The sequence below is a fragment of the Pholcus phalangioides genome, unplaced genomic scaffold (genome assembly GCF_987345545.1).
Source record: "Pholcus phalangioides strain wild (caught in Gottingen) unplaced genomic scaffold, Ppha-v1.0 ptg000015l_1, whole genome shotgun sequence".
NCBI lineage: Eukaryota > Metazoa > Arthropoda > Arachnida > Araneae > Pholcidae > Pholcus > Pholcus phalangioides.
Window position 1 is genome coordinate 1,540,583 of NW_028301608.1, and position 13,754 is coordinate 1,554,336.

The following is a 13,754-nucleotide window of genomic DNA, read 5'->3' on the forward strand; positions in this document are numbered from 1 at the left end:
CGTATTTCATTTGAAAGTAAGACAGCCTTCCTTTTTTTTATAAAAAGCACTGTACTGTGTGATGCTAATTTTTATAAGAGCATTAATATTTCAGGGGTATAAAATGAAGGGGGATCTTATCACTTTATACAAGAAGTTTTTCTTACAAACATACGAAATTTTCATGATGCAATCAACTTTCAGGAATAAATTAAATATTCGAATAAAGGTGTCATTGCACTAACATACTTATATACCCTGATTCAAACACGTAAGATAGAGTAAAATGTTCAAGCATCATTCTAAACCTAATTGACCATAAACAATGTTTTGTGGTCAAGAAATAACCAGTGTACAGTAAAAAAAATATGACATAACTGACCTCTTCTCCTTCTTTGGATGCAATTCCGGTAACCACAGTATCATCTTCATTTAGTATGATAGCAGCAACACCAGCAAACATCTTACGAAAATGTTTTTGAAGTCTAGGAATGTTTTTACTATTCCCAATGATTTCTAACAAATCTTCATCCCCCACAAAATAAAATCTGCAGAAAAGTAAAGAAAGAAAATCCCTGAATAATGTAGCCTGTAAATGTCTATATCTGCAAGGGTTTCACATCCAAAAAAAATTTAAAAAATTTAAGAAACTGATGAGCAAACAAATTGCAAAACATAACCATAGAAACCAGGAGAAAACAATAAACCATGTCCTTCGACACAATTTTATTTTTGTGATTAAAATTAAATTACCTTGGGAATGATGATCGCTCTCGTTCCAGATATTCACCAAGAGCTTTCTGTATTTTGCCCAATAGATCTGCTAGACGCTCAAGAGATCTTTGGACTCCGGGAATGTTTAGAATGTCCATCACTAATGGTGACTTTGCCACTTTCTTCATGAGAGTCAGAAATTCAGCACTGATGCTTTGGAAACGTGATGTTTCCACAGGCAGCAATGTCTGAATGTCAGCACTACCAGAAAAAATTCCTTCCAGGTAGACCCAGCGTCTCTGGACATCAATCCAAACATCAAAAAGGGCATTTATTCTGTTCAGTTTTTCTTCCCAGGACAAAGCATCTTCTTCAAATTCCTTATAATAGGGTGAGAGTTTCATAGCTGCGACCGAATTGATATGCTCTTTGACTTTGTTGAAAAGATCATCCCAGCCTCTGATCAATCTGCACTTGTTTTGATAGTTGACCAGCTCAAGCTCATAGTTTTGCCATGCTTCTCGAACCTGGAATTTTAAAATTTTGGTATGCATAACGAATTTTAAAAAACTTTTATAAATTAAATTCAGTAATTTCTTGATGTATTTCTCTAAAGAGCTATTATAACTACTAATAAAACTCAGATCAAAATTAAATATTTTATTTCCTTATGTTAGAGCAGTCTGTAATTTCATATACCACCACCATTAAGTATTGGTAACAGACATAGGCGTAAACTTCTATAGGGCCCATGCGCCCGAGCCCCCCCAACATTTTTGAAGACGCGGCTCAGCCCCCCCAAAAATTCGTATGAATATGGCTTATTCATTTTGCAATGATGAAAAAAATTTTTTTAACCAAAAGTTGTCCTAATTATGAATTAGTTAATGGAAACAATCTGCTCAAAATTTTAGTTCTTTTAAAAAATCTGGATGGTCTTTGGCTTTCTTGTTCCATGACAATACGTTTATCTCATTTCTTCCCTGCCGTTCAATCCCCAATTGCACCCTCCATCGGTTCCAATCCTTACTGCCAGAAGGCACGGCTGAGAGGAAGATTCTTTGAGGTGTTGAGGGGGCTCTTTCTTCTTTGCCTGTGGCAAAAACTGAGTGTCTCTTCTTTTGTTCACTGCGACCGGAGGACGGCCATGGCGCCGACATGAAAATAAGCCCAAAGATGCATGGTGGGGGGGAGGTTGAAAATTGGGAAGCAATGATATTGAAACCGAAATAAATTACACTCTATAAAGAATAGGTGCCAGAACCTAGAGGCTGAGGCCATTTGAGCCCCCCCCCCCTCCGCAATAAATTTTGTAAGGGAACCGAGCCTCCCCAGTAATTACTGAAAAAAACCATTGTGCAATGCATTCTCCCTCAATCAAATAAACAAGTGAATTATAATATTGATTTTAAAAAAGGAAATGAAAACTAAATGATAATTTTTCAAAGGTCCAAGACCAACCCCTCGACCGGGCTTTATTGGCCCATTCGTTAAGTCACCACTACATTTTAACAATGAATACAAAATATTATCTTTATAACTAAGGGATTCCTGAACTATTTACGTTCGCAGCACTCATGGAAATTTTAAATGTTGCCCAACACCTCAGCCAACGTCTTTCTAAAGAGTGTAGTCAACACCATAACCCTTGTTTTGTGGAACAGATTTGCACCCTCCACTAATATAATTTGACTGGCTCTTCGTTTTCGTAAGAATGCTCATTTAGGAAAGAAAATTAGAATTTTTTTTTTGAATTTTTGAGTAGGAAAACTGAACATCCTAATCTAAATTGTGCATGTGTATCAATAAAAATTGTACAAACTGTATAATTTTTATTGATGAGGTGACTGAAAAGGCAGTGACAGCAACGCCAATGAGGTATGTGATATCCCCGTCCCCTCAACGTTTTCTCCCCATCTGGTTGGGAATTTCGAAGATGAGAAACGAGACTAAAACTAATTCAATAAAAAGTTATCAATTAGGTCATTGCAAAGATGGCCTACTGCACATTATCGGTGAGGGGGGAGGGGAAGGGAGATAGCCTACAAGTTGGCTACAAGACTCATTCATTCATAAAAAAAATATCGCTCACAAATTGAAAAGAATTTCTTCAATTTAAAAAGTAAAAATTAATCTTCAATTACCTAAGGAAGCAGGTTGGCCACCCCTTTATAAATAGTGAAATGCATGCACAATATCGGTATGTAAGTGCCGCAAAATGTATCTATTTAAAATTCAATAAATCATAAATAGTCAGTCCTCGGTATAACGTCACTCGGGGACCAAATAAAAATGACCGTAAGCTGCGATAACTTGATAACGAGTAATCCCATTTCACTAATTTTGTTGGCAAGGACTATAAAAGAGATGTTATAGGCATCCCCTATCCCGAATCAGGGCCTCAGGCTGGGGCCTTTGGTGGATATAGTGAATTTTTCGTGTGAAAAACAAAAAATGATAGAGGGGGGGGGGGGGAATCGTCCCCCCGCACTGGAGCCCTGTTAGTCCAATACCTTCTAAAGCAGCTTGCTCTAGAAGGTGTTGGTTAGTCCTACCGTTGAGCGGGGTGTGGGGGGCATGTTTATAGTGCAATGTATGTCTGATGATGTTAATAGTTATGACTTTACAACGAGATCTTTGGACGAGAGAACTTTTCAAGCCTCTCTCTCGGTCATCCGTTTATAAGATTTCAAATTGAAAATTAATTCAACAAAGAAAAAATTATAGGTTTTCTTTCCATGTTTAGCGAGAAAATTCTTTTTCTATGAACACAGGACCATAGCGTGCCTTTTCGGGGCCCCCAGGGCACACTTTTTCTGGGGGCCCTTGGAAAGGATTATTATTATGCAAAATAAATGTACATTATTTTGTGGTGCCCAATTAGGCATGTGGCCCTGGTGCAATGCCCTGGTTGCCCCAGCCTAGTTAGGGGGCCTGTATGACCATATAGTAGTTATTCCAGACAACCAGCTTTCGCGGGTAGATAGGACAAGGCAAATCGCTTTGGGACAAGATCAAAGAAAAGCGTTGGGTCGCAATAGGCAGGATTAACCATTGAGGACAACAAAGCACGTACTTCTGACACGGGCATCAGAAAAGAGCAATCACTAATTTATTTTTTCTTAGCTGAGGATTGTTTACTGTCACTGTAGATCGGCTGGCGACAGAAGTAGAAAATGCCATCAGTGAATCCTCTTGAATGCACTTCTGCACTATGCCTGTGACAGATACCCATTATGAGTTAGAAAAAAAAGGAGAAAACTGTTCAACAGAATACACCCCCCCCCCCACTTGTTAACTTGGGAACTGGTTGAGGGGTCTATATCGCTTCCTGTACGATCTCCTTCCTCATTGTTTGTACACCCCTCTGGAGGTAGCAATGTATTACATGATAGCAATAATGAGATGGATGTTGTAGTTTTCCTGTCAGCGGCGCTTTGACTATTTTTGTTCCACTGTAGAAATTTAGTAGCCTTTCTAGAATACAACTGCCCTGAAGGGAGGCGGAGCATACACAAACACACACATATATATAGGCGAATTCCGAACAAAGACGCACACGAATGGGCAGACAGATGTATTGGAAATTTTTCCCTGAGGAAGCGTGAGAACTTTCCCGAAATTTTCAGTCATGGATACCGCCATCTAACTGAATCATGTGTTTATAGGTGTTTAAGTAACACACATCTCTGTGTCCCTCCTTCAGGAAGCTAGCACAGTGTTACATTTTTATGTTGTCCAGATGTACTAACCATGAGAAAAAAACGAAGAATAAGACATCCGAAATGTTCACAAAAGATGAATTCGGCTGGTCTTGACCAGCAAAACTATAGTAGTTACAAAAGGTAATTGCCGACAAATGGTTGCGCACGAAGACGTGAGAAATTTTTCTGTACAGAGTTGACAAAACCGAAAACAGGATTGTCATATTAACTATAGCATATAAGAAGAGGAAGAAACATCTAGTTGTTTTTGAATCCAAGTGTCATCGTTGAGTGTTCATGTTACAAATTTTCAAGTCAACGCTGATCGATCGTTGCATCCTTACTCATCCTTCATGATGAAGGAATCATCATCAAAGCCCAATTTGTAGCAGAGCTACAATAATCTTGGTAAGTACAACCTCATTAGCAGTTTCTCTAATTTTTTGGGAATTTTGCGATTGCATAAAATGTTTATACAGATATTCTTGAGGCCAAAAGCTTTTACGACAAACATTGTTTGGAACAAGATTGTTAAAGAAATCTAAAGTACAGTAGAACCTCGATTATCCGAGGGTGGATTATCCGGAGTTCAGAAATTACAAAACTACGAAAGGTGAAAGAAAACCGACCATGAAATTATTGATCAGACAACACAAGAGATTTTGGTAATAATATTTGGTGATAGTGATTAGAAGAATGGGAACAGAGATTGTTATTGAAGTTATGATCAGTTAGATCAGAGTATCCTATAATGGGCAATATCGCCCCTTGGGGGCATGGAAAGGTCCGGGGGGGGGGGGGGGGGGAATAAGAAAAAAACAAATTCTGAAGAGGAGGACGATGAAACAAAAAGTTTGGAAAACTGCGAGTTGGATTATTCAAATTTGTTTTGCTTAAACAGTGGTCTCTAATAACAAGGAACGAAATAAGTCGAAAATAATTTGTGTAAAAAAAACATCTTATGACACCCAAATTTTTTGGTTTTTCTGCAAGTCAGGACCTTTGACTTGAAGTGTCCCTAGAAAAAAGTGGACAATTATAACCCTGCATAAATAGGGTCAAAGATGCTTAGTTTATTAGCGAATAGAGTAAATACTGTGCTGTTTAAATTAAATGGGCCACTTCATGCAGAAATTAGGACCGGTTCAGAAAGACATGAACAACATGAGGATACAATAAATATTTATTTTAAATCAACGAAATGTATAAATATGCGTTTCATTCGAACTGTTTGCTATTGCTGCTATGTTTGGTTATTCCTGGTGATTTAAACCGTGGTTTTCGATAGGCCGTGGTCAGCATTACATGATTGAAAATTTTTATATCGTTAGATCATTAAGTTATTTTTGTTAAAATTAATTTTTGGGATAAAATATGAATGGCATATCTATCACGTGGGTGTTTATGGTCAAAACTGATACCAATTGATTTATTGAAAATGATTGCAAATAAGATAATGCTTGACCAAAAATAATTAACGGTCCTGCAGGTCCTTCAACGTTGAAATGTTTTACATACATCAGTAGTATATGAGCAAAAAAACACTAAAATTTCGGTTAATAAGCACTCGCTCAGACGTATATTATATGTAAACAAAGATTTTCCCCCTTCTGATTTATGAATTAAAAAAAAGTATTTATACTTTTACTGATATCAGTATGACTGTTTGTTAAGAAAAATAAGCGAGCTGCTATGCCAATGGGTTTTTAAACGTTTGCTATCTGCGGCGCACCTTAATATTAATAGCAACTGATCACCTATGTTGGCCAAATAAAATCGAAACCAATGTTTTTATACCCTCTATGGTTCTCCTCCATAGAAAGTATTGAAAATTATTTTTTTCCCAGAAACCGATGTAAATTGGCACTGTTAGCATATTTTTAACTGAAACAATACATCATCACAGCAATTTAATTAATTATACTGGATTTAACTAGCTAAAATAATTAATTAAGGGTAAAATATAGTCTGCCTTAATTTAAATGTTATCTATAAACAGATAGAATTTTGCTCAGCAAAGTTGAATAGTTTCACTCAGACATTTTAATATTTTTGTTTTGTTTGTTTATCTTGAATTTTTTGCAAATCAAATACGGTACTCCTGTACTATATTGAAATGCACATTATTGAACACAAATGAAACGAAATTAAGTATTTCTGCTCGAAGAAATGCCGACCAACAAAAAACCAAAATATCAAATCGTAATATTTTCAGTGATTTTGTCCTCTTCACCCCCCCCCCCCAACTCTAAAGAGAAAAAGAAATGAACATGAAGTAAAATAATTTGTCAAACATTTTATAGGATAGCGGCTCTGGCTGCATAAGCCTATATGACCATGCTTTTTGAATTTTTCATCGAGTATAAATTTAAATACTGTTTTAAAACATTGAATGATTCCTGTTTTGATGTCATTTGAATATAGCCGATCTTGACAAATCAAAAACTGTGTAGGAAACAGCCATATTCCTGAGGAGCCAAGCATGGTTTTTGCTGAAGAAGTTTTTTAGATTTTTTCAGGACTTACGGAGACACCCCCCCCCTCCCTCTCCCATGTCGAAGGCCACACTGTTTTCGTCATCCTATGATTCCACTCTAGCAATCACATGCAGAGAATGTTTGGTGCCGATACCGATTTTCTAGTCGCCATGGTGACCTGGAGCCCGAGATTTGTCAAGCCCTGGTATATAGGGACAGGGTACGTACCCTCCTTGAAAATCCTTAGAGAAAAAGTTCATTTTCAAGTCTTTAAAAGTCCTTGAAAAAGTTATAATCATTTTCAAGGTGTTTGAATTTTTTTTCGTGAATTTCTTCCATCAATTTTTGTCTTACCCCCCCCCCCCTTCTCCGCAATCCCCGCTAAACTACTTTCTGCTGAGATGGAAACGAACTGAACAACAACGATCATATGAGTTACGTCAGTGTTTCTCAAAGTGTGCGTAGTGGCTTCTAGCGGTGTAGCTAACCTTTGTCAGGGGCGGCGCGACAAGCTGGAATATTGATTTGTATGCTTATTTATTCTTTGAAAAGTGGTTCTTTTATAAGTAAAAATATCTAGCAAGCTATTCCGTGGAGTCGCGGATGAACCATGAATTGGGCAAAAAGCCGCTGCTGACAAAAGTCAGAACCTTTGAGTTACGGGACAATGTTCAAAACAGAATACATGGCCACGCATATCTGAGCTTTAAAAGGCGTTGCTCTTAAATCTGACAGAAAAATACTGCACTTGAGATATTGCTCTGAAATTATTTCAAACTATTAAATTAATGAATGTCAGTTGCAAACAGGACCGCAAGTAGATGCTTGGTCGGCCAGGGTGAGCACGCATTTTGACGCCCCTTTGTAATGTTGAAGGAGAGGTTAAATGGTGAAATTGGCACCCTCTCTGGTCCAGCGCATGGTGCACCAGAACCTTTGAACAGACTTTCCTGTAGGAACCGGGTATAACATATCGATATAACATATGTACTGAAAAAGTTCTTGGGGCCAGGCTGGTCATTGATCGCCTGCGGATGTGACCACGGAATGGAGGTGGCTTCAACAATATCTGTTGCAAGTTCCGAAATGAACTGACTGCTAACGGAGGTTGGTTGATTGTTGACCGTAGATGCACGCAAAAACAGTTCTTTGAAGCAGAAGTGATTTTTTTTCAAAAGAGCTGAACTCTATGCTTTATTGACTTTTTTCTTGAATATAGAAATCGAACAACACAGACGAATTTTTTGTTTAAGTTTATAAATAACGCATTTTTGTATTTCAAATCTTGAAAGGAACATCATAAGAGTGCTTAAGGTTTATGAAACAGCAATGTTATGTCAATCTTAGTGCTGTATTTCGAGTAATTTTTTTTGTAATATAATTTTTTCTTGATTTCAATTTCATGAAATATGGTTTTGAATTACAATAATTTTTAGTTTTCTTAGGGAAATTTTTGCGGAAGAGTAAGGTAGAGATAACGTTTCAGTTATACGATTTTTCATTTATACGACGCCTTGACCCGCCTTTTCGGCGACGTGCTTAAAAACCTCGTTTATACGACGCGACGAATAAACGAGGTTCCATTGTATGGGGCTTGAGCCCCCCCAACATTTTCAATAACTTTACGCCCTTGGTAACAGATGTAGCAACTTAATTTCACATCTGCCAGCATCTGAGACTAACAGTTCAGAACATTTAAATTTGTACTAATAGTTTTATGATATTTATAGTTCTCATCACGAATCAATCAGTTATCAATATAAAAACTATGGTTACAACTCAATCCTTTCTCATGCAGTTGAAACATACCATACGACTCAAACTTCTCATCTCATCCAATTTGCAGGAGTAGTGTTGCTGAGGGTATTGTCCCAAGAGACTGGAAGCTTGCTAATGTGGTTCCGATACTTAAACAGGATAGTAGAGAAGTCATGTCCAATTATCGTCCAGTGAGTTTGACGAGCTCCCTTTCGAAAATTCTGGAAATCATTATCAAAAGGCAATTGGTGAAGTGGATAGATGAGAATAATGTATTGTCGGATAATCAGCATGGGTTCAGGAAGGGGAAGTCACATGTGACTAACCTCCTTTGCTTCTACGATCACATGACTAAAACTTTGGGTAAGGGCAAAAATGTAGATGCTGTCTACTTTGATTTCCAGAAGGCATTCAATCGGGTCCAACATGGTAAACTCTTGAAGCGTTTACACGAGATTGGGATTAGGGGCAACTTTCTGAATGGGATAGAATTGTGGTTGAGAGATAGACCACAACGGGTTATAGTGAACTGGAATTCTCTGATACTTTCCTTCTCTCATACTTTTTCACTTCTCTGATTGGACAGGCGTCACTAGTGGAGTTCCTCAAGGAAGTGACCTGGGCCCCATACTTTATTCACTTTTTATCGATAAACTCGATCACGGTATCGATGGGATTGTTAGCTAATGACGTGAAGCTAACGGGAATAATTGGGAATCAAAGCGATAGGGAGTTGCTCCAGACCAACTTAAACAGGATTGCAACATGGGCAAATGAATGGAGCATGACATTTAGCATTGATAAGTGCATGGTTGCTCATTTTGGTTCGAACAACCCACGGTTCTATTACTAGTTGAATGGTGTCTCTATCCCAGATGCAAGTAGGGTGACCGAATTCTCATTGACGAGTGGCTTACGTTTTCTGAACATTGTTCAGTGGTGATCAAAAAATGTAATAGAATGCTGAGTTTCATTTGCACAAAAAAAAGTCTTTTTGCATTCTCATAAAGTCATTCTTCCGCTTATACGAGGATTTGCTCATCCTGGACTGAAATATGCTGTAAGGTTTTGAGACCATACCTACGAAGGGAAATAGATTGGTTGAAGGGATGCAGAAAAGAGCTAGTGTTCTTATTGACTTGAGTTATGAAAAAAGACCAAATTTTTTTGAATATGTTTACATTGAATGAATGCAGACATCTGGAGATACGATCAAAGTGTTCAAAATTTTCAATGGGATGGATAGGGTGAACCATGATTTATTAACTCACGGTGAATCGACTGCTTTTACAAGGGGACACCAGTATTGATTGGCAGCCGCTGTGGTGGTCGAGTGGTTATAGTGACGAACTCGTATCGCAAGGGGATCTGCGTTCAAACCCCACCATTACTGACCACCTGGTGGTCAGCTAAAGTTGGTTTTCTGCGGTTCCTAACTTTCAGGAGCGAATGTGAACCGATCTCCCCATTAAAAGCTCTCGCCGCAAAGAACAGGCCTACAGCGTTACAATTATTCATTCATTACATTTCACTCACTATGAGTTGAGAAAAACTCGTAGTTTAAAAAACTGATTGCAGATGGAAGCACTACGCAGAAACAAACTTCACGGAAGGTTCACTATACATACACACACATTCCAACATGTACCAATTCATTAGAAGTTCCGCAGAAGAATATGGACGAGGTGCATGACTGGTTTAGTAGCAGGCAGTAGTATTGATTGGTAAGGGACAATGCAAGGTTATGGTGTCGCAAAGAATTTTTCTCTAATAGGGTTGTTAATAAATGAAAAAGTTACCCCTAGGGCGGTAGTAAATTCTAACAAAATTGACACGTTTAAAAAGAAATACGATAAACATGTTGGGGTAAATCGAGAAGCTATCCTTCGAATAAGACAACCATAAATACATTATGGGCACTGTACAGTATTTTGTCATGTATATATATATATACAAATACAATGCCAACACAGGCAAAATGCCCAACGAGGTGGCCGAGAAAAAGATGCCCATAAAAATATGGATGCCATATATTTCAAAAATACAGTAACCCAATTAAAAATGCAATTAACAAAAATTATAAACAATATATATACATGATAAAATATTACACAATGCCCATAAAGAATACTTATGGTTGTCTTATTCTAAGAATGGATAGCTTCTCGATTTACCCCAACATGTTTATCGTATTTCTTTTTAAACGTGTCAATTGCGTTACAATTTACTACCCCTGGGGGTAAGCTGTTCCATTTATTAACAACCCTATTAGAGAAAAATTCCCTGGGACACCATAATCTCTCATTGTCCCTCACCAATCGATACTGGTGTCCCTTTGTAAAAGCAGTCGATTGGCAGTGTACTAAAAGTTCATGGTTCATCCCATCCATCAGATTGAAAATTTTGAACACTTTGATCATATCTCCTCGACACCTGTGTTCATCCAATGTAAACATATTCAAAAAATGAAGTCTCTCTTCATAACTCAAGCCCTGTGTGCCAATAAGGACACGCGTAGCTCTTCTCTGTACCACTTCAACCAAGTCTATGTCCCTCTGTAGGTATGGCCTCCAAAACCTTACAGCATACTCCAGTCCAGGACGAACTAAGCCTCGAAAAAGCAGAAGAATGACTTTTTGAAAATAAGGCCGAGCATTCTATTCCCTTTTTTGACCACCGCTGAACAATGTTCAGAAAACCTAAGCCGCTCGTCAATGAGAATTCCCAAATCGGTGACCCTAGTTGCATCCGAGAGAGTGACACCATTCAACTCATAAGAGAACTGTGGGTTGCTCGAAGCAAAATGAGCGACCATGCACTTATCAACGCTAAACACTATGCTCCATTCATTTGCCCATGCTGCAATCCTGTTTAAGTTGGTCTGGAGCAACTCCCTATCGCATTCATTCCCGATTACTTCCATTAGCTTCACATCATCTGCGAATTTGCTAGTAATCCCATCGATACCCTGATCGAGTTTATCGATAAAAAGTGAAGAAAGTATGGGGCCAAGGACACTTCCTTGAGGAACTCCACGTGTGACGTCTGTCCAACCAGAGAATTCCCCGTTCACCATAACTTGTTGCGACCTATCTTTTAACCACGATTCTATTCAATTCAGCAAGTTGCCCCTAATTCCAATCTCGTGTAAACGCTTCAACAGTTTACCATGTTGGACCCGATCGAATGCCTTCTGGAAATCAAGGTTAAACAACATCTACATTTTTGCCCTTACTCAAAGCCTTCGTCACGTGATCATAGAAGCAAAGGAGGTTAGTTACACATGACTTCCCCTTCCTGAACCCATGCTGATTATCCGACAATACATTACTCTCGTCTATCCACTTCACAAACTGCCTTTTGATGATAATTTCCAAAATTTTCGAGAGGGAGCTCGTCGAACTCACTGGACGATAATTGGACACAGCTTCTCTACTACCCTTCTTAAATATCGGAACAACATTAGCAAGTTTCCAATCCCTTGGGACGATACCCTGAGCAACACTACTCCTGTATATCTGTGCGACTGGACCCAACAATTCATTAGCACATTCCCTGAGGACCCTGGGATATATATCATCTGGTCCTGGTGCTTTGCTTGCACATACATGTCTTAGAAGATTTAGGACCTCCACATCTTCTACTTGAATATCGTTGAGGGTTTTATTACCCCATGCAACACCCATATATCGAATATCATTATCTCCATTAAAAACCGACGCAAAAAAGTCATTGAAAGCATCACACATGTCTACATTGCTCTCTAACCTAGAGCTTCCTATCGAGAAGGGGCCAACTGTCCCCTTACATCCATTATTGACGTATCGAAAAAATGATTTTGGGTCAGAGCCAATGTTATCTGCCAACCTAGATTCAACTTTACTATCCCTTATCGTTTTCTTCAACAGTCTTCTTTTATCAGTAAACAATGATAGGTCATCTCGTCCACTTTTATACTCTCTAAATATACTCTATTTTTTTCCGAGATAAAGGTTCCGCATGCTATCCATGAACCATAGAGGGTGCAATGCGATATATATATATATATATATATTGTTTATAAATTTTTTGATTGCATTTTTAATTGAGTTGCTGTATTTTACTAATATATGACACCCATACTTGTTATGGACATCTTTTTCTCAGCCCCTTCATTGGGCATTTTACCTGTTGTGGCCTTGTATTTGTATAAGTAGAAAGTTTAATAAACTGTAATATCCATAATCAGATGCTTTATTACATGGTTTGCTAGAAGCTCAGTATTTCAAATTTTTTGCTGTATTCTTTAAATGCTAATGATCAAAGTCATAGCAATTAGACAGATTCAATCATTGATAGATATCCAATTTTTAGATTATTAGGATCCAATTTATAGATATCCATCACAGATGCAATCATTATGGAAGAAAGTACGCAATTCTTGAAGCTTACCTGCTTCAAAAACTCTTCAAGAGCCATTTCACCCTGAGCCACCAGAATGACATCTTTAATAATCACTTCATTCCTCTGTAGATCAATATCCCATACTTGACCGAGAGTCAGATCTGACAGCACCCAGTTGACCCTGAGTTGCCTCATTAACTGTTTCCAATGCCTCTCTTTCAAAGCATCTGACTTCAATTCTACTATAAGCATGTTGACCTACAAGAAGAAAATCTTGAGCTCATATGCATTCTATCTTTTCATAATGAGAAATAACATCAAATTTATTGAATGAATTTAACAGTGAATCAAAATGTTAAAACCTTTGTAAACCCTTGAAGTGTGCGTTTGACAAACTCATATGAGGCATATTGCCTCAGTCTGGCAGGAAGTTCCTTCAATTGGTTCAGTAATCCATCAAGCTGCTGCCGCAACTATAAAGTAGAGCAAATTCAGATTTTTGTTCAAAAAAAATATGTAATCATATAAATGCATTTATATATAACTATATACTATACATTTATGTGTGAAGTGATCACTGAATTTTTTATTCATTTCTACATTCAAAAGCATTTGAGGTATTTGCATACTTTGAATGAATCAAATGATTGAATAAAATATGATTTTTGTACACAGCAAATTATGATTTTATAATTAATTCAATTAAAAAAATATGAACTAATGTTTATATAATGCACAG

At 37.7% G+C, this 13,754-nt stretch overlaps 1 protein-coding gene across 2 annotated transcripts in view; it reads right to left on the reverse strand.

Annotated features, from left to right (window-relative positions):
* Window positions 1-13,754, reverse strand: part of Dhc64C (dynein heavy chain, cytoplasmic) — a 189,442-nt gene that overhangs the window by 124,667 nt on the left and 51,021 nt on the right. For both annotated transcript variants that reach the window (XM_089242500.1, XM_089242499.1), the window contains exons 26-29: window positions 13,378-13,488; window positions 13,064-13,273; window positions 733-1,220; window positions 362-527 (exon numbers count right to left, since the gene is read on the reverse strand). In XM_089242500.1, coding sequence (XP_089098626.1) covers window positions 362-527; window positions 733-1,220; window positions 13,064-13,273; window positions 13,378-13,488 — 975 coding nt within the window. The remainder of the gene's footprint in view (window positions 1-361; window positions 528-732; window positions 1,221-13,063; window positions 13,274-13,377; window positions 13,489-13,754) is intronic.